At 40.3% G+C, this 21,908-nt stretch overlaps 1 protein-coding gene across 1 annotated transcript in view; it reads right to left on the reverse strand.

The window, feature by feature from the left end:
• Positions 1 to 21,908, reverse strand: part of WDFY4 (WDFY family member 4) — a 223,540-nt gene that overhangs the window by 70,112 nt on the left and 131,520 nt on the right. Inside the window, exons 41-44 of the mRNA XM_054690149.1 lie at positions 19,027 to 19,104; positions 12,484 to 12,690; positions 10,364 to 10,415; positions 7,014 to 7,180 (exon numbers count right to left, since the gene is read on the reverse strand). Of these exons, the coding sequence (XP_054546124.1) occupies positions 7,014 to 7,180; positions 10,364 to 10,415; positions 12,484 to 12,690; positions 19,027 to 19,104 (504 nt within the window). The remainder of the gene's footprint in view (positions 1 to 7,013; positions 7,181 to 10,363; positions 10,416 to 12,483; positions 12,691 to 19,026; positions 19,105 to 21,908) is intronic.

Below are 21,908 nucleotides of genomic sequence, written 5' to 3' on the forward strand. Positions count from 1 at the left end.
AGCTGCACTGCTGTGCACAGGTAGGTGCAGTTGTGTAGTTATTGATCTACCCAAGGCCACCCATCCCCACCAAGGTGTGTAGATGAGTGTTTATTGCCATTTTGAGTACATCCATATCCTTTCTCTCACTTTAAGTCTCTCCACACCTGTAGAGAACACTCTGCAGCTACCAGTGAGGGAATGTTTTGAGGTACAAGACATCTCTGTTACAGAGATGAAGGAACTTGTCAAGGACCAGGTGGGAGTGGCTGAGCCAGGACTAGAACAAGGTCTGTCTAGAACCACAAATGCCAGACTGGTTCTGCTATTTCTGCAAGTACAACGATCATCCCAAGAGTGTGCAGAGGTGGCGTGTGATCCACCCTGACCCCTCCTTTCTCACTCGAGCTGCAACCCTCACCTTACTGAGGCCAGAATTCCCAAAACTTTAGGAATTACCTAAGCTGAAGGGAGCACCTAGCCAAAGGTCACCTCCCCTTCCCAGTGACAGTCTGTACCCAACAACTAGTCAACACAGAGTAGGAAGGTCAGACCCTTTGCCTTAAATCAGGTGAGCCCTTAAGAACAACCCCAGACCTCGATCTCATGGATCGAGGCCTTTACTGAGCAATCAACTCAGGTTGCTTCTGAGTTCTGCTTCTCCCTCCACAGGTCCCGCAGAACCCTCACTCCCAGTGAACGTCCTGCACATGCATCTCTGGTCAGGAAGCATAGATGGAGTGCTGGAGACAATGCTTGGAATGATCCAGCATTCTACTTGAAGTGAGGGATAAATTCCTTATATGGAATAATCCCCAGGGGAACAAGTAAGGGAATAAATATGTTCTAGATGACAGGAGCCCAAAGAAATCAAGAAAAAGACCTAGACCATTTTCTCAGGGCAAATCTGTGCCCATTCAATTGAACAAAAGAGGAAGGTAATTTTTTTTTTTTAACTACTATATGACCATTGTAAACATTACACAACATAGTCCTTACAACTGAGCAAGGAAGTTTTTACTACCCTATTTTAGAGATATAAACAAATAAAGAGGTCCTAGTGATAACTTTCAGCAGAGATCAGTCACCTAAAAAGTGACTGAGTCCAGAATTAAGCTAAGCTCCCTACTCACCTTTGGGAACTGGTGAGACCTAGAAAGCAGACTCCGAATGTCAATTCTCCTACTCCTGCATCAAATGGGATTCATCAAAGTCAGGGCCATGGCAGGAAAGGAAGATTCACCCAGGGTTTAATTCCAAGGCAAGTATTAACCACGGCAATTCAGGACATGACATTACTGAGCTACTTTTCCTAAGTGAGGGCCAGTGAGGAGTCTTGATTCCTACAGTGTATACTTTTAAGTAGATTCTATGACTACATAATCATGTTTCATGCATATTCTATTTTTTCAAAATAACATTCATATACTTACTGCCCTGCCTCTATTTTTTTTCCTTAAGAGCCCATCTTAGAAACCTTTTCAGATCACTTTTTACAGAGTTGTTTCATTCTTGTTAATAGGTGCAGACTATTCCTTAGCATGGATGTGCTACCATTTATTTATCCAATCCCCCATTGAATTGAGGTGTTTTCAAATGTTTTGACATTATGAGCAATGTTGCAGCAACCATCTTTGTACATATGCTCCTTTGAATACATGGGTAAATCCAAAGGTTAATTTCCTAAGAGTAGAATTGCAGGTCAAGGGTGTGGGCATTTTCAATTCTGACAGCTACTGGCATATTGCCCTCCTGCAAGGTGGTACCAATTTACACTCCCACAGTACTGCTGGGAGGGTTATGCCTGGTGTTTACACTTTTTCTCTTGTACCATTGTACAGAATAAAGACCATCCTCAAGTTCACATGGTAAAACATGGTCCAAGGCCCCAGTCCTGTTCTATGTACCTCCCCAACCTTGCCCTTTCCATGATGCCTCACCCTCACCCATGTTCTGCATGCCAACAAGGGCTGGAGCATATTCCTTTGAGCCCTAGTGCTTCCCTTAAGCAAGAATTAAGTAACAACTAGAATGAACCAAGCCACAAGAAAAATGTCTGGTGAGAGCTGGGTTAATAGCTTAAAAATTGATTCTGCTAGAAAAGAATGGCATTTTAAGAACTGGAAAATGAACCCAAGTGAACCATTACCTGCTCTTCCATTAAAATTAGCTCTGGGAGGGCTCCATCCCCAAGTTTACTCATGATTAAGAAATCCCTCATGCCATGATTGCATTGATCGCTTTAGAAAGAATGGAACCCCAGCTTTATAAGTAGATTTTTTAAAGACCAGCTAGATGATATATTATCACTTCTGATAGTTGGATAACTAAGTATGTGACCATGCGTGGACTCACGTATGATGAGGAGCAGGTTGTCTGGAAATGCAAAAATGTCAGAGCTGAAGTTCAAAGGGCAGCAATATGCTGGGACATTCCACAGAAGCCCAGGCCAGCCCATTCTGCATGAGTCTGGTCTCAGTGTTCACATCTGCAAAAGGGGAAGGTCAACTGGACATCTCAAGTTCGCCCCAGAGCTGGGATTGCTTTATTAGTCTGCAATCTAGGCAGATCCCTAACTTTATAGGTGGAGAAACAGACCTGACTTATGAGATACCCAGTAACAGAACAAATGTGTCCATTCTCTCCTCTTTGTGAACAAAATGTACTGCAAAGAAAGCATTAGCCTTGCTCACAAGTATCACACATTCTTTTTCATACATCTTCTTGCCTAGACCATGTCATAAATACATTCTGCTATATTGGCATGTTGAACAAAAATCTCAGGTTAAAAAAAACACAGATTGCTGACAAAAGTTTAGTAGGAAAGAGGGAAGAGATCATATCAATTATATTTCTGTTCGCTACTTATGAACTCTAGCATCTACTTTTAGATCTTACATACTTGGTTACTTTGAGATGGAGCATTCAGTCATACCAATAATCAAAGAAATGCATATTAAAGCAACAAAAAGATACTATCTTTTATATATCCATTTGGCAAATATGAGGAGAAATATCATGTGTGGATCTTGGCAGTTGGTCTTCAGGCAGAGACAAGGAGCAGGGATGCCCCCTGCCTGCCTGTGTGTGCCACTTCCACAAATAGCCCTGGTTGCTTGAAAACAGTCCAGCCTTTCCGCCCTTCTCCAGCAGCTTGAAGGAAAGCAGGGGGAAATTATACCTGTGTAAGGTGAAATGCATTATAGGTCTGAAAACTGTTCAAAGCACAGTGCCTCACATAAGCTGCATTTATTAAGGATCTGCTTATTGGTAATGGAAATTGGAGCACATTTCTAGCATGGGAATCTCTGAATATTGTAAAACCTGTACCCATAGATCTTGGGCATGGGTTTTGGGCACATGCATAAGAATTACCTAGGCAGTTTGTTCAAGTTCTTCTTCCCAGCCTACATTCCTAGAGGTTCCAATTCAGCAAGTGCAGCATGAGACACCTGGAACCTGCATTTTAATAAGCAGCCCAGATGATCCTGACATAGGTGATCTGGGACCACACTTTGAGAAACTGACTCAGGGACACCAGGCTATGAAAGACGAGGTTCATCTTATGAAGGCATATTGCTCATCAGTTATTTGTTCATTTATTCATTTAACAGGTATGTTTTCAAAGTTTAGCCTGTACCCCAGGCACTAGGGACAGAGGGAGACAAAGCACAACTTCATGGTCTCACGGTCCAAGAGGAGAGAAAGTGAGAACAGCAAGTTTGCATCACAGTGTGGTGGGGAGCTGGGGGTATACAGGCATTCTGGGGCTCCAGCTGAGGCCCAAATGGTGTCTGGCCCAGATTGCATGAGAGAGGGGGCAGAGGTGACATCAAAGAAGAGGTTTCCAAGGAAGTGACCTCAAAGCTGGGGTATGAATTAAAAGAAAAAGACAGGGAGGAGGATTCCAACACACAGAGTCTTGAACCAACTGGATATGTTTGGAAACTATAAATGATTCCATCTAATTGGGGTCAAGAGTCAGGGGTGTGTGAGTGTGTGTGTGTGTGTGTGTGTGTGTGTGTGTAGAAGGGTAAGGAACCCGAGTCCAGGAAGCTATAGGGCAAACCCAGGAGTGGCCTTGTACACAAAATGTGCCAAAGAGAATCTCAGAGGGTGTTAAGTGGGGATGACATGAGTCCTACATTTTAAAGGCAGTCATCATGTTCGCTGACAGGAAGTAATACATGAAAAGTTAACTCACTTCTTTACCTTCTACAAAGGGCCTCAGCTAAAAATACCTGGGAAGAGCTTGATGCTGCTCTCTGCTGTCCAGAGCACAAATCACTCACTTTGAGCTCATTGCTTTCCACCAAGGTCATACTAATATTTTCCACTGAGTTTGTACTAAAAACAAATTGATGTTTAATTTTTCCTGTGATTAAAGAGAATGGTAACAACAAAAATGACTCTTACTGGAGTTCTGACTCTGGCATAGGTTTGAAGTCCATTTTTCCAAATGGGGCTTTCTTTCTTAGAGTAGTTACAATGAGGAGGTACCAGAGGCCATTCCCAACCACACAGTAGCTTGATAAGGCCCACAATTAACATGCATTAGATAAAGCACACCTCACATCAACCGGAGCTGTTTGTAGAGAAACATGTTTGTGGTTCTGGGGAATCATTAATCAATGACGCAAAGGTGGCACAGAATAATTACTGTCCTAGGAATTGCTGGAGGCACATAGAGCTCCAATGTTCACACAAAAATTAATGACTTAAGCTGCTACCATCCTGAATCTCTGGCCTGCCTGTTTCCCCCTAGAGGCCTCCACCCAGAAGTGTGGACAGAGTCTCCTGGGCAGTGTCTACCAAGGTGTAAAAGCAAGCAATTCTGAGATGGGTGTGGGGAGGGAGTGTTCATCAGAGTCAGGGACTCACCATGGAGTTGCCTGCCCAGTTTACATGGCAGGGCTTGTAATTACCCTGAGTATGCACACATACATGCTATGCAAACCCTGCCCCTTGTGGGTACATTTTCAATTAGAAATGTGGAAAAAGCACAAGGCCCAAAAGGTTTTATGGAGATATCTAAATTAGGGGAATGCCCAGTTTACAACTAATGCTTGCTACAAAACATCTCTACACAGAAAGTACCAACCCAGAAAATGCAGAGGAAAGCCCCCACTACCAGCCACCTGCCGTCCCAACATGCCCACATACATTTGCTGTGGGAAGACTTTCTGTATCTTTGCTTGAATTTGCTCATGGTCCAAGGATCAGAGCAACAATCGTTCCTTTCTCAACTTCCAATTCCTATTCTGGGCAATAAGCATAATGGAACAGGATTAAAGCCTTGGGGACCAAGCATTAGGCATGTCCAGGTGGGCAGGTTGGCACATGCTTGGTCTGTGTGATGAGGGGCCGGGAGTCTGCCTTCCGGGGCCAGGTGCAAAGGAAGTACAGTGGGGCCTGGGACCAACAGCTCCAAGCCCCAAAGTGGGTGGCTACTGGAGGATAGTGTGTGTGGAGTAGAGCTTTCGTAACTTGCCCAACACAGTGAGTTGAGAGATGGTAGAGAGAGTGAACAACCTCATGACCTTGGAGTAAGACCTGCCAACATGCAACTTCAGCACTGTGAGTGTCTAATCAGAGAATGGGCTGAACCATGTTGTGCCTGGACTTCTTAGATAATAAATGTGCTTTGTTTTAGTAACTATATCTGTGGTAATTTGTTATGGCAGGAATAGAAAATTAATATACCAAATAGAACCAAAGCAGTGCCATTGCTTTCTTCTAAAAACAATTCCTTCTCTTCTTCTGAAAAGAACCAATATGGGGACAACATATAATTCAGTGTACACTATCAGGAGAGTAGGAAGGAATGGCTGGACTTGATACATGTTTGACATGCACCCTTCACATCAGGGTTTATCACCTGGACACTATAGATATTGTGACCTGGATGATTATTTTCTGGTGGAAGGCAGAGCTGACCTGAGCATCATAAGATGTTTAGCAGGAGCCCTGGCCTCTGCTAGAAGCAGATGCTAGAAGCACCCCTCCCTCCACTTGGTCACTGTCTCCAGACTGGCAAATGTCTTCTGAAGGTAAAGTTGCTCCCTGTTGAGAAACACCACTTTATATAATCCTTTAAATGCATAAGGCAAAGAAAAGTTTTTACAGAAAGCATCAATCTCTTAGCTGCTTTCTTTTAATTGACTGGGCATTTACTAAATATCCATTTACCGGAGTGTATTAATATGATACAAACCAACTATTATCAACTGTTAATCCTCAGCAACTAGATATTATAAATACATATGCACACTTTAAATATATATGTGTATATGTTATGTGTTTTAATATTGTTTTTTAATTTCACAAAGTTTTAAACTTTAAAATTAATGTAGACATACATGGTTTCCATAATTAAATACGAATTTAACAAATCATAATTCATTAGCATTTACTGAATGGCTGAGCGTAGGCACTTGGGAATCCCTCCACATGCAGGCATCCCAGACCATGGGTTCCCTGCTAACTGCTCAGCCTGCATCCTGGACCCTCTTCACTTCTAGGTCCACCCTTCTGAGGGCTGACCGTGCTACAAATATGCTTACACCTAGGTCTGAGTGGTGGCCAAGGGGAGGCTGATGGCAGAGGCTGATGAGGAGTACAGGGACAACTGGATATATGAGTTAGGATGTCCAAACCCATCCCCACAGAATGGGATCCACAGGTGTAGGATGGACCCCTGGGGGAGGTCAAGCTGCAGGTAGAGGGGCAAGGTACTGAACTACAATAGGGTCAAGGATTCTAAATTTGAAACTGGCTCCCCAGGCACTATAAAGGTCAGCACAGGGAGTTAGAACATAATCATGTAACAGTTTATATTATTTAAATATTTAATGCAGGTTGTGTGGGCTTCCATTTGACCCCTTTCCCTGGATCCACAAATTAAAGAATGTGCCTGTGATTTTCACTCATTATTTTTTCATACTGATTCTTTACAGCTCCCATGTGAGTGAAAAAAAGCTAAGTTCTCTTATGTCTCATAATCTTTAAAGAATAATCCCAATGGATTTCATTACCTTTTCATGATCAAGAAGCTCTTGTAAAATAACTTGTCTTTCCCGACACAGTTCCAAGAAATCTTCAGAGTGCAGGCTTTCATGTAAAGCAGGGAAGAAGGTCAGCTGGGTACAGTCCACAGCTACTTCATCAATCTTGCTCTCAGCTTCCTTTGATGTCAGTTCATCTGCAGCAGCACAAAGGCACACACAGTTTTGGCACACAGTTTTGGTAGGAGCCCATCAAAAGGGATGATGTGGTGCCCAGCCTGGGCCTGAACTCCTGAGAGGTTCTGCAAGGTTTCAGGATGTGAATGGTGTGGATCTCAGTGTGATCCTTGCTGATTCTGAATGTGAGTGCCTCTCTTCTGACATATGGTGTGATCAACAGATCTTTCGCCGGAAGGTGAGCCCGGCTATTCTGCAGCTCTCCAGTGATGATAGGACATTTTAAATTTATCCTCATTAATCAATAAAGGAATTCCCTGAAGGGTAATCAAGAATTTACTTTTCTTGAACTTCACTTTCTTTACTCTTTAAAAGAGTGTTTTTTTCCTAATTATGAAAACACTATCTTCTTATTGTAAAAACTTGGAAAACTCATGAAACGGTGAGAAGTGAAATCAATTATCACTCTTGCTTTCAGAGATAGTGCTGATAATAATGGGCCCCAGATAGTAAGCAATTTCTATGTTGGATACTTTTGATGACACTTTCTCTTCTACTCTTCAGAGTAAAACTCTGAACTAAGCCTCTCTGAGCCCAGAGCCTGCTCTTTTTTAATCTCTTATCTGTCCTCACTGTTCAGTTTGATTATTTACTGCTGATATCTTTGCAGTACACATATATATATGCACAAACACACATACAATGTTTGACATGATAATAATTACATTGCATTTACAGTTTTTCTTTTCTGATATTTTTTTAAACTCAAGATTATTGCATGATTACATTCCCATTCCATTAAAAATTCTAAACAACTAAAATGACTATATAATATTCTACTGTGTGGCTCTTTCATGACACCTACCTTCTAGTTTTTAGAAGCACAGATGATTTCTATTTCTGTACTACAATGAATACACTTTGCTGCCATTTTCTGTATGCATATCAAGACTTATTTTCCGTAGGATGAGCTCCTGGGCATAAACATTTAGATGCCAGCTAAGCACAAATCCCCTGCCCTGTCCTGATGTCCATCTGTCTGGAGCAGGTAGGTTGTAACTGACTGTGAAGCTGAAGAGCTACTGGCCATTCTTTTGGCCTCCTCTCTTCCCAAGAGTCTCACATCTGGATGGATGAAAGTGCCTGCTCCTCACAGCAACAGTAGCATAAGCTTTCTCCATGCAGGGAAAAATGATGTGTAAACACAGGCACCTAGGAGGGCACAGTGGAGAACTCCCTTCTCTGACCTCCCTACTGTGCTCGGGGATGGAAGAAAGAACAAGCTGGAAACATCAAGGAGATCTGGGGATCGCTGGTGCCCAGGGGGATTCAGCAACCCATGGTCATGGTCCACATAAAAGTTAACAATGCACTTTCTACCACTGCACTCTCCGCAGCCACAAGGAAGATCATTGTTCTAGAGTTAGAGCTGTGAGGTTTGGAGTAAAAAGAAGAGAAGCCAATGGGTAGTACAATGTCATCCCAAGTCCTGTGTCCCAAATCAACGTGGGCCCAGAGCCCAGGATCGTTACCTCTGGGCTTTGTTACTGCAGACTAGCAAGACAGTAAGCTCAGGCAATACGGGGTACAGAGGTCCTAAATGAGACAAGCTTGTCATTTGACAGAGCTGCAGTCTAGAATACAATAAAACTAATAAGTGGAGAATGTTGGAAGACAAAGGCAGAGACTTTGGTAGAAATGCACAAAATCTGAAATACAGTGTGCCTGTTTGTATGTGTATGTCTATGTATGTGTTTATATGTGTTCATGCCAAAATGACCTCAGAAAATAAACCCTGGACTTTCAACAAATCAACTGAATCACATTTTTTTCCATGAGAATTACACAAATAAAGAGTAAACATAAACATTAAAAATGATTCAAAATACTTTTTTTAGTTTGCTAAGTAATTATGACTATTTGTCTATTTCATAATCAGAGTTTGGTATAAAAAGTATTAAATATTGAGGAGTGCATAAATCTTATAGGTTTCATATTTCTGGAGTAAATACATAGCAGTGGTACCGCTGGATCATATGACATTTTCGTTTTTGTTTTTTTAAGGTAACTCCATACCATTTTCCATAGAGGTTACACCAAATTACATACCCACCTACACTAGATGACAATTCCTTTTTCTCCACATCCTTGCCAATATTTCTTCCATCCATATGTTATTCTCACCATGGTAAGGTGATATCTTATTGTGGTTTTGGTTTGCATTTTCCTCATAATGAGTGATGTTGAACATTTTTTCATGTGCCCATAGGCCATATGAATGTTTTCTTCAAAGAGGTGCTTATTAGGTCTTTTGCCTATTTTTTGAGTGAGTTGTTTGTTTTATTGTTATCAGATTTTGTCAAATGTGTTGTGGTGGAACCAACCTAGGTGCCCATCAACAGATGACTGGATAAAGAAAATGTGGAAAGTACACTCAATGGAATATGACTCAACTATTTAAAAAGATGAAATAGTGCCTTTTTTTGGGGGGGTGGGGAAGAAACAGATCTTTAGGTGATGATGTTAAGTGATATTAAGACAGAAAGTCAAAGATAACTGGATGATTTCACTTATTTGTGAACTATAAGTAGCCAAAGAAAACAAACTGGCAAATCAAAACAAAAATAATTCTTAAACTCAGTGAAAAATATACTGTATACTATTTATATAAAATAGAGGGGAATGGGGGGGGAGGGAGTAATGGACTTAGGAAGGCAGTATTAGGGCATTTGCAAGGAATTTTGTGGGGTGTGAGTAAAGTATGTGCACATATGTGAAAATGCACCCCCAAAATTATATAATTACACAAACAACTGAAAAAAATAATAAATTATGAGGGGAAAAGTATTATTTTTCCATCCATAACTCTTTCTTATTTTCCTCCTATCTATTTCGCTTCTATTTCTACTATTTAGGGACACTTTTAAGGTTTCCCTGATATGGCAAATTGACAAGAGAGTTTCTCTGAAAAAGAAACCTTACTATTACAATTTTAATATAAAAATTCTTCCTCTGATGGAGTGTTTGGATCTGGAATAAGTTTCCCTTCAATTCTAAGTAACATATAAGTGAAAAGAATCTGAATATTGCCTACACCAGACTTGCAAAAAGAAGGAAATATTAATTTCATATCTTTATTAAATAAAATAAATATTTGGTTTAATTTATTAATAAAAATAATATGTTAAATGAAAACTGAATACCTTGATTTTCAGCATCTGTTTGAGAAATATCACTATTTCTGTCTTGGCATTCCTGAAATAAAGTCAGAAAAAAAAATTAAATCCTGGAGACTACCTGTATGCCCTGCCCCCCTTATACCACATATTCATAAACACACACACACATGATTGTGACCCCTTCAAATGACTCCTATACTGAAGACTCAGATGTAAGGGGAGTCTAAATCCTAAAGGACCACAATAAAATGCAAGTATTAATGTTCCTGAGTCAAAGGGGAAAAAACCCACAATCTTCCATTAAGTAGGACTTACAGTAATTATCAAAGATGATGCCAAAATGGGATTAGACAGCATCCTGGATGTCTGTGGTATAGACCACTCTGGAGAGGGGAGCAAGGTGAGGGACCTGGGGCTGGACAGTCCAAAAGACCAGAGACCAGGTCTCATGGCCAGCTCTGGCTTTGTCACCAGCACTGTGGGCAGGCTGTTCCCCCTGCCTCCATTTTCAAAGAAACTTATTGAGGGAAAAATACTATAGACTACCAGATGTTTACTGACAGTACATTGAAAACTTAAGTGTCTACTGAATAAATGAAATATTTTTATTAGGTTTTATTTATTTATTTATTTATTTAAAGATTTATTTATTTATTTATTTATACAAGCACTGGGTACAGTCAGAAGCACGGGAGGGTTAGAGAATTCACCAGAGCCAGGGCAGGGAACAGAACAGGCAGACTGACGAAATACACTGCTGAGGGGAGCAGCGGGTGCGGCAGGAGAGGTGTGTTGCGTCATGTGGGACCCTCTCCAGCGGCCGGTGATCGAACTGGCTCTGCAGAGGCTGCGGGGCAGCTTTGCAGCCCAGAGCTCAACCACTGTGCCACCAGGGGAGGCCCAATTTTTATTAGGTTTTAAAAATAATTTAGCATGGATAAAAGATTCTAAATGTTACAGACTAGAGAATAAACCCAACATTGGAATTCAGGGTGAATACAGAAGGAAATGTGTACCATCTCAGTGTTTAGCCTTTTAGAATATCTTAAATGGATGTCTGTGGTATAGACCACTCTGGAGAGGGGAGAAGGTTGAGGGACCTGGGGCTGGACAGCCCAAAAGACCAGTTTGATGAGGACATGGAAAACCATTAACATATTTTCCATATTCAGGGGCCTCCCCGGTGGCGCAGCGGTTGAGCGCTGGGTTGCGAAGCTGCCCGTGGCCTCTGTGGCGCCGGTTTGATCCCCGGTTGCTCCCCGGCCACCGGAGGAGGGTCCCACATGGCGCGCAGACCTCTCCTGCCGCCCGCTGCTCCCCTCAGCAGTGTACTTTGGTCCTTCTGCCTGCTCTGCTCCCCGCTCTGGCTCTGGTGAATTCTCTCACCCTCCCGCGCTTCTGACTGTACCCAGTGCATGTATTAACAAACAAACAAACAAACAAATAAATAAAACATGCCTCTATAAAAAAAAAAAAAAACATATTTTCCATATTCAGTACAAGGGAGTCTGACATTCCCCATCCTTCAAATGGCAAAAATATGAGTTTGATAACACATAATCCAACATTTGGGGGCTGCCCAGATTCTGCTGCTTCAGTGTTGTTGTACTAAGCAGGTCACTGACTTGAGCTTGTGGAAATAGCTGAATTCAAAATATTTCTATTGTAAAAATTGTTGTAGGAGTTGCTTATGCAATAATACCTATAGCCATGCTGGCTATGACTTCTGAATGACACATAATTTGCTAAGCAGACAACGGCCATCAAGTGGCTCTTCCCAAACACTGGTGTCTGTCTTATCCCACTGGACTTTTGTGGATGTCAGCATGATACTGGTGACACCCAGTACCCGTATCATAGATTGACCCTCTTACTTATTCATGAAGGCTGTATTTGTAGCACCCTTTCTATGTACCTGACAGTGTTCGTGCTTCTTTATTTCTGTTGAATAGTATCAAGAATAAACCACAACACTCTTTGATATTTAACCTCATATGTTATCTCTCCTAACTGTCCACATCAAAGCGTTCTCAAAGAGTAACAGGAAGAGTCCTGATGAAAAAAGCATTTGACAGGAAAGCTAAGGAAACGCTTCCTTAACATCTGTCCAGAAGCACCATTTTCTTGCTCCTCCTAACTCTTACCTTGAGCCTTCTTGGATTCGGGGCCTCCAGTGGAGATAAGCGCCTGATGCGTTTCTTCATGCGAGCAGGTCCTTCTCTCCAGTCCAGTTCCCACTGGGAGCAGGGTGGGGCTTCTGTCTTCTGACCCCACAAGCCCAGCTCCCCAAAAAGCTGCTCCTGGATCCGGGCCCAGGCGTTGGCTGCCTTGATATTGCCACATCTCCGCCTCTGAGGAGCAAAAGTGCAATGTCGCCCCTGGACACATGTCTTCAGGGGCCTGAACAAACATCCTGGGGGGCACAGACCCTCATAAATGTTAGAGGAGAGTAAGCCTCTTTAGTTGATCTTAACCATCCTCAGAGTGCGTAGTGTACTCTGGTACCAGGACCAGGCCAGGAGAAGAAATCCTTTTCTCAACCTGAGACCATTTAATCCACGTTGGAGAAAGAAGAAACCATTGTCCTATGGCCTTCAGAGCACATGACTGCTGGGCGCTGGGCAGAGGGCTGAGGTCCCAAAGGCCGTGACACTAATCATCAGAGTAGCCTGGACAGTGATTGTACATAATAGATGCAGAATTCCTCCATACCGTTCAAAATGGACAGGGCATTTCACCACAGCCCCTACTCTTCAAAAATGATCCTAAAGCTGTCCTTGTAGCCCTTCGGACTGGGGGGTGTGCTGGGAACCAGCAGACCTGCCGACAACTGGGTGACTGTCATTCCTGTCTCTGAACTTCAGATTCTCCAAATGTTAAACAAGAACTTTGGTTTACATGACTACGAAAGGCTTTTCTAATCCTAATATTGTATGATTCCTTTATGTTCAAGAATTCTGGAATGTTTACAGAAGCTAACATTTTTTATTTTAATGAAAATAACCCCCTCTGATACCAGGAAATTCTCAGCCTGCCTGTGCAGTACCTGTTACATCTTCCGCTAGAGTGAAACTCAAGTCTTTTATAAAATACATGGACACCCCTAAACTGCTTTTGTATCTTGTTTTCTCTATCCAGTGGCACCAGAAGAAAGTAATTTCTATTAACCTCATTAAAAGAAAAAAACAAAACAAAACAAAACAATACAACAACAAACAGTTTGGACAGGAGAAGTGATTTTTCCAAGGACCACTTGGCGACTGAGCTGAGATTTAAAACCAGTTGTCTGAACCCAAATGTCCAAAAATAGATGACTGGATCAAGAAGATGTGGTACATATACACCATGGAATATTACTCAGCATTCAAAAAAGATAAACACATGCAATTTGCAGCAACATGGATGGCGCTGGAAGGGATCATGCTCAGCGAAATGAGCCAGAAAGAAAAAGAAAAATACTGGATGATCTCACTCATAGCAGGAATCTAGAAAACTTAAATAAGGGACCAGGGAAAAGAATAACTATAAGAAAGAAAATATCAAAATCAACAAACAACAATAAACCAGAGACACTCTATGGGGGGTGGGGGGCGGGGAAAGGAGGGATTGAGGTCAAAATAAGGGGGTTGCAATTGTATGGGGAATATAAAAATAAAATTTATTTAAAAAAATAAAATAAAATATATACCTTTCTCCAAAAAAAAAAAAACCTAATTTCACTCCACGTTAAAGATAATTAGCACAATTCACAAAAGGTCCCCAGCATTATTTCTTGAATAAATAATAAATTTTAAAAAGACAAAAAATAATAAAATAAAACCAGTTGTCTGGTTGATTCCAAAGACTTTGCTTAAGTCTGCTTTCCTGGGGGTGGGTCTAGTATCATTTTATTAACTCATGATTTTGTTGGCATTCCTTCAATGTCCTGCACACGTGGGCTATTTTGGGTAGGTAAATTATTCTCAGAACTTGAAAATCATGACAAATGATACAGTGCTCAGCGCATAGTCTCTAGCATCAGATGAACCCTGGTTGTCATTGCATTTCTGGTGTTCACTAACTCTTTAATCTGAAGGGACCTCTGCTTCCTCATCTGTCAAATTTGGTTAATAATATTGCCATAATAATAAAACTGTGGGTTTATGTAAGGCTTTAATGAGACAATATTTTCAAGAATTTTATAAGGTGCCTTACCCAGCTTAAGCATTTACAGTTATTATTATGAATAAAGCAATGCCTATTTCATAACAAGATTATTTTGTTTCTCCACATTCTCAAATTCATATCCAAATCAGTTGCAACATTTTACACAGTACTCCAATAATAAGGAACTCCAGAAAAATAACGACTGTCCAAAGCCTTTTACAGGGATTTGGTTATATGAAATGAACACTTGCTTGGGGAAAATATTTCAGCTCTCTGAAGACTGCCCTTGTGTTTGTAGTAATGTATTGAGCTTCATAGAGGATTTGAAGCTTCCCAAGCTTCAAATTAGCTTTTTAAGAGCCCCCCTTCCACCCCAAGACTCCACATATACAACCTGGAGGTGCCAGCTGCCTGAGTCTTGATCACCAGGCAAGTGCATTGTGTTGAATATCTACAGCCAGCAGACATGCACCAGCTGAATGATTGTTTAGTCCATGGACAGAAGACTTAAGATCATGAAATAGCACAAGCCCTGATTTTCCACACCTGCAAGATGCTCTGGGATGCCCATGGTTTTGCGCAAGGTAAGGTCCTCTTTCAGCTCAGAGCTGGAGAATCAGAGGCAGGGGATCTGGTGCGCTAGGGGCAACTATGGTTTTTGGTTGAATAGAAACTCTTAAGTAGCACCACTGAGATTTTCCTCAGAACAACCAACCCTTTTCTACTTTCGGTCCCTCTGCTTGGATGGGACTGACTCTCAGTCCTGGCTTCAGGATTGAACAAGTCACCTAAGACTGGCTAATTCCCACATGAGTAAGAGGATGGGCTAGTGAGCATCATCTCCCGGACTGGGAATGCTGCTCTCTGGGTCCCATACAGAAAAGACAGTGTAGAGGGGGTGCTGTGCCAATATTCAGGGCTACCTGTCCCCCGCCAATGGCATCTTTATGTGCATCAGGAGAAGTACCCCTAAGGCAGATACATCCTCCACCCAAGCCATTTTGTTAGGAGACAGTGCCTTTGTGCAAATTAGAAAATGGTTCCCCTGCTTGGTTCCAGGATGAACAGCTTGGGGAGCAGAGCTTGGGGAGCCGAGCATGAGTTCACTTCTGATTCACATGCTCTTTTATGCATGTGTCCTGGTGCCTCAAAACAGGTTAAGAATCTCACATTTATTTGTGTGTGTGTGTGTGTGTGTGTGTGTGTGTGTGTGTGTGAGAGAGAGAGAGAGATTGAGAGAGAGAGAGAGAGAGAGAGAGAGAGAGAGAGAGAGAGAGAGAAGAGACACAGTTTCCCTACAGGAGTTTGAATACCCAGATCCAGCTCTTCCTGAAGCCTCATCTTCCCCTGAATTTTCTTAGTAACACAAAACATTTCCTTGGTTGCTAGTCAGTTTGAATTAAGTTTTTGTATTTGTTTCTGAAAAAAAATGTGATAGAAAAAGCTTCATGGAGAGAGACTGAGCAAGAAATGGATCCCCAAAAAGCCCAAAAGAGGCTGTGAGAATGTCTCTCACACACTGCAAGAAAGCCATTTCTGGGGAGGCAGGTATCTTGCAAAGAGCTTTAATCAGTAAAGCCTGCATGTTTTACAAAACATGCAGAAGGAGCCAATTACATAAGCGATGAAGAGGACTCCATCCAGGAAAGGATGGTCTGGGTATATAACAGAGCAAAACCAGAGCAGCTGGACTACAAAGAAAATAAGGAACATAAAACTTGGAAAAGGTAAAGGGCAAGCAGAGTGGGGCCAGTGTAGAGGGAACTGTTTTCACCAGTGCTTCTAAAGTGATGAGAAATTTGGGAAATTATCATCAGAACTGCACTATTTGCTGGTGACGGGATATGATGATGTTGGGTTAATTTCCAGGGCTCTGACAATGTTATCTTGTCATGCCTGGGTTCCTGCTATCTCCTGTGACCTCTTGGTTCTGGAGAGAAGCTGCGCTAGGAAGTCTCAGAGGACCTGACCTAGGGAGCCCTCAGACCTGGGTCCCTTCAATCTCTCTACTCCAGCCCTCTTAGAACCTCATGGGGTGCTGCCGGGATTAGCTGTCCTCGAAGTAGCTGGCAGGTTTCACAAGCCTAAGTTTTGTCCAGAACTTGGACTTGATTTTTTGGAAGTGGAATGGGGGTCTGCACTGGGACCAGGTACTATCCTTTAAAAAAAATGGAACAAATGTTCCAGACCTCATTATATCCAGCAGACAGTGATTATATCTGCATTCCTTTAAACATCAAAACAAACTGTCTTTAATATTTAAATACTTGGAAGGTATTCTTATGGATTAGCCTCAAAATGCTGATTTTTTTTTTCAAAATACCTCAATCTCAGGAAAAATGTACAACTTTCTCAAATATTTTCTGAACTGAAGTCAGGCCCACTGCAGAAAATGAGCAGCTTAGTTTTAGAAGGCTGGATTCTTTCCTTTTGAGTGCAGTCTTGCCAAGGGTCTATCCTTCCTACATGAACTTTCGATTTCACACATTTCAGCAGAAACTCACAAAATACCAAGAGCTCATCAATCCTCGCCATACTGAAATCTCCCAAGCTCTCCCCACCATATAAAGAGAAACAGTCATACTCTTGACTTGATAGTGATTAGAAAATTAGATGAACGCATCCTCTGTCTTGGATGGAACAAGCATAATGAGGACATTCACAAATAAAGGATGAAAACCTAAACAAATTGGTTTATCTGCCCCCAAAGGTGATTACATTTAGCAGCCATATTGCTAGACCTGAATGAAATCAGTGAATACAAGTGTTGGGACAACGACGTGCAAGGACTGGTCCAGTGGGCACAGATAATACCCAAATAAGCCAGCAAGGCACCAACCCAGCTGTGCAGTGCAAACAGCAACGTTGGGTTGGAACAGATACCCACAGTGGAGACCTTCTCCAGACTTAGAAGGGCTTGTGCTTGTGCAGTTGGGGATACCAGTCATATCTGCTGATAATCTTTCCAGCAGCAAGGAACACATCTTGTCGATCCTGAAATCTCTGGATAAAGGATAAACTGCCCCACTCTTTACTTGTAAGATAGCCTCTATTGTTGGACTGTGTGTTTTGGGGGCACAGGGGATACATTTCACAAATCCCTATTCCCAGGGTTATATTGTGGGCTCTCAAATAAATTCTTATGGAGGGAATCAGATTAGGTTAATTGACTTAAGTTGATTAGATTTTTCTTCCTTGCATTTGGGCACCACCATTTCATTATTCCTTCACCTCTCACCCCACCCTGGACACACTTAAAAATAATTACTTACACCCCACCTTTCCTCTCCTCATAGTAGAACATTCTAGTATTTGTATCTTCACACTGTTTGTGGTTATTCTTTACTGGGTTCCTCTACCGAGTTTAAGAACCTTCAAGGCTGAGCAGCATCATTAACTCTGCCTCCCCTATACCTGGTGCAATTTTTGGGACAGAGAAATTGTAAAGTAATTATGATCGAGGTTTTAATACTATACATTATATTCTATTATTTACAATCATTTAAAAAATGTTAACAATAACACCAACTAAAAGTTAAAAATCCTAACTTCAATGAGCACACATGGGATGTCTATTCTCTGGCTGCCACTGACTAGATGTGTTTTAAATGCTCTTTAATCTTCTTACTTAGGTGGTATTATTTCATCTTAAAGATGGGGACCATGAGGCTTAGACTGCAGGCTTAGGATGGAGTAGACTTGAGATTCAAGTAAATATATCATTGATAATGACAGCCAGGAGTCTTTGCCTTGATTATACAGAAATCACTCTTAGAATGGTATTTTTAAATATCTAAGCTAGCCTCAACAGTGGCAACCTATGCTGTTAAGATAAACTGCAAAATCCCTAATATGTCAGCAAGCCCTGTCTGCTCTGATCCTGCCTCGTCTTTGCCTTTGTCCCTTCCCATCTCAAATCAACCCAGTCACTTCTTCCCGTTCATTGATGACATCAGCTCTTTACTGATTAAGGAACAGAACACTGTCCTCCCCAAAAGCAAAAGCACCTAAAGCATGGTATCCATATTCCTCCTCCTTCAGATTTCCACTTAAAGATCACTTTCTTGGAGAGGGACTCTAATCTGCCCAAATTCAATCCTTCCCCTATAATAATCACTCATTGTACCTGTATTTTCCATGTCTTTTGATCATCACGTTATACTTGTCTATATGTGTATCCAGTTATTGAATACCTCTCCACTAGAGTGATATTATCTGAGAGTAAAGGCCCATGTCTGCTGTGTTTACAGTGGTGCCCCTAGTACAATGTAGCAGCAGAGGTACCCCAGGCTCTCCATACCTATTTACTAGTAGGGGAATAAGTAGATGAGTAGATGGACACAATGCTTATCTCCTCAACTGTTCACAGAATGGGTCCAAATCCCATTCCTCAGGTTGTGCAGATAGTACTAATAGGATTGAATCACTGATGAATGATCATTGACCTAGCCAATCTAGAATTCAAACTCCTGATACTTTATATCAAGTTCAAGGTGGATGGTAGGCTACCATGGAGAGAAAGGAATTGCTTTATTTCTTACCTGTACATGATCTTTGTATAAAGATGCATATAGTTCCTGACCTCTTCTTCTGTGGTTCTCAATACATGACACAAAATCCTGGAGGAGAGAGAAAACAAGTCACAGTTCCATGATAGTTGTGATTTTAGTTAAGAGCTTCCCTACCCTGACCAATTGTCAGGGGAAATAATGGTTATAAGATTTGTTGGTGAAATCAATCTCAACCTCATGAATAAAGACTTTACTTATGCTAATACATTCACATAGACACTCACATGTTTAGGTTACTTCCACTTCCAGCTATGATGAGTTAGATTATATAAGATAAATCTTCCTCCCAAGAATAACTAGAAAGCTAGATTTAAATAATCTGCCTTACACAGCAGAGTGCTACCAAGGATGAACCAATGATACATGCAATAAGCTAGATGAATCTGCACAGAATTACACTAAGTGAGAAAATAAAATCCCAAAATGTCACATACTATATGATTCCACTCAAAATTTTGAAATAAAAAAATTATAGAAATAGTAAAATGATTAGTGGCCATGAGGGGTTAAGTTGTGGGGATAGGAAGGAACATGGGACTACATAAGGGGTTCCTGTAGTGACAGAATGTTCTAACTGTGAACTATAGTTTTTCAAGATGATACCATTGGGTAAACAGTAGGTGGACTCTCTCTGTATTATTTCTTATAATTGCATATGACTCTACAATTCTAAAAATAAAGTGTTTCACTTTTAAAAAGTCTTTGAGGGTTTTATATTTACTATTCAAACAAATACACATAACTAGAATATACAAACTACTATAAATCATAAGAAAAAAACAGACAAATAATCAACATTTTAAAAAAGAAAAAAATTGAGTGGTAGTTTATTAAAAAGGATGCCCAAATATACATATGAAAAAAGAGGTCAGCTTCATTTGTTATGTGGAAAATACAAATTAAAAGCAAATTAGAATATATAAAACTCTATGCAGCTATTAAAAAAATGAAATCTTGCCATTTATAACAATATGGATGGAGCTGGAGGGGATTATAATTGAAAGAAGTAAGTCAGGAGAAATGCACAAATGCAAGATGGTTTCATTTATATGTGGAATTTAAAAATTATATATCTAAAGTGCAAATGGGCTATCATGCTTTCATTATTAGAGAAACTGGAATTCTCTTACATTACTAATTACTACAACCAATTTATAATATTCTTTGGTAAAGTCTTAAGAGATGAATTAAATATATGCACACCCAGTCACCCAGCAATTTCATTCCTAAATATATACCAAGCATAAATTCATACATCTGTGTTCTAAAAGACAATTGAAAGAATGTTTGTAACAGCAGAGTTTGAAATAGTCCCAAACTAGAAACAATGCAATGTCCGCTTTTCAGTAATAGACTGGAAAGTAAATTGTATAGACTGGAAAATATATTGAATAGACTATAGTAATGGTTATTAAATTATGACCCATGACTCCTTCCTTATGGGTTCCTGAGAATTTTCAGGGATCTGAACTCAAACCCACATCAAAATACTAGGACATCTTTGCCCCTTTTCACTATGTTGACATTTGCATTAATCACCCAAAAGCAATGGTGGGTAAAACTAGTATCATAGCCCAAATCAAGTCAATGGCACCAACTGCACAATAGTCATCATATGTGTGTCCACCATTAGGAGCTCAGAAGATAAAACAACACATCTTCTTTTAAGAATGTCATTGGTGAAACAATACAAATCATTAATTTTGTAAGTCTGAGTATTCTCTAAGTATAATCTTTTTTTAATAGTCTGTATAAGATGGGATGTGAGCATAAAGCAGTATAGAATATCAAAAACCACTGTTGCTTCAAGGAAAAGCACTCAAATAATTGTGAGTTGTTTGCTGTACTAGTTGCTTTTGGTGACAGAAATTACTTTTTATGAAAAAATAACTGATAAAGTTACTGTTATTAAGATGAGTATTTAGCATATATTTTCCTGAAAATGAAATGGACCTGTCATCTCAAATAAAACAATTGATGGGATTTGTTGCCCAATGATAAAATTTGAGCTTTCAGGCAAATACTAGAATGTTGGAAAACATGTATCTCCCTCTGTGAACGTGACTGTTTCTCAGCAGATGGAGACTTTTCTTATAAGACTTGTGGTGGTATGACATGATATTTCTATAGTAGATAATCAAAAATGTCAACATTTGGGAGATACATAACTCAGGGAACAAATATTCTCAATATATGTTACATGCATGTTCCAAAATCATGTCAGGGTTAAATGTTCATTCAAAGTGCAAATAGGGGGCCCAGTTGGCTGAAGTAGAGGACTGTGGGTTGGCTGGTGATAGACATGGTATGACAACGTCCATCTGAAGGATGTATTGCTATACCTCTAAATCATATATGGTTTTGTAAACCAGTGCTGTATCAATAAAAAAAGTGCAATATAAATTAATACATTTTCATGTAACAGAGTTCAAAACCTAAATTGATAAAGATTTCAAGTAATTTACAAGAAATTACTACTTGTTGAGTTTTGGTGTAGTATCAAAGAAGAATATAATTTTTTTGAAAAGGCTATTAAAATATTCCTTTATTTTCTAATCACATATCTGTGAGAAGGAAGAAAAAGCAAAAAAAGCACAATTTAAATAAAGAAGCAGGCATGAGAATCCAGTTGTTCCCTACTAAGCCAGACATATATTAAAGCAATTTGTAAAAATATAAAAGAAGACCCCTCTTTTCACATTTTTTGAAAAGTACAGTTCATTCATTAAAATGTGATTTATATTACACACAATAATTTTAAAGCTACCATTATTTTTTTTAAAAATTCTGGTTGATTTATAGTAAGGTAAATATCAATATGTATAATCTACATTTTTAAAAAAGCCCTTTGG

The sequence above is a fragment of the Talpa occidentalis genome, unplaced genomic scaffold (assembly GCF_014898055.3).
Source record: "Talpa occidentalis isolate TD23 unplaced genomic scaffold, MPIMG_talOcc4v2.1 talOcc4.8, whole genome shotgun sequence".
Taxonomy (NCBI): domain Eukaryota; kingdom Metazoa; phylum Chordata; class Mammalia; order Eulipotyphla; family Talpidae; genus Talpa; species Talpa occidentalis.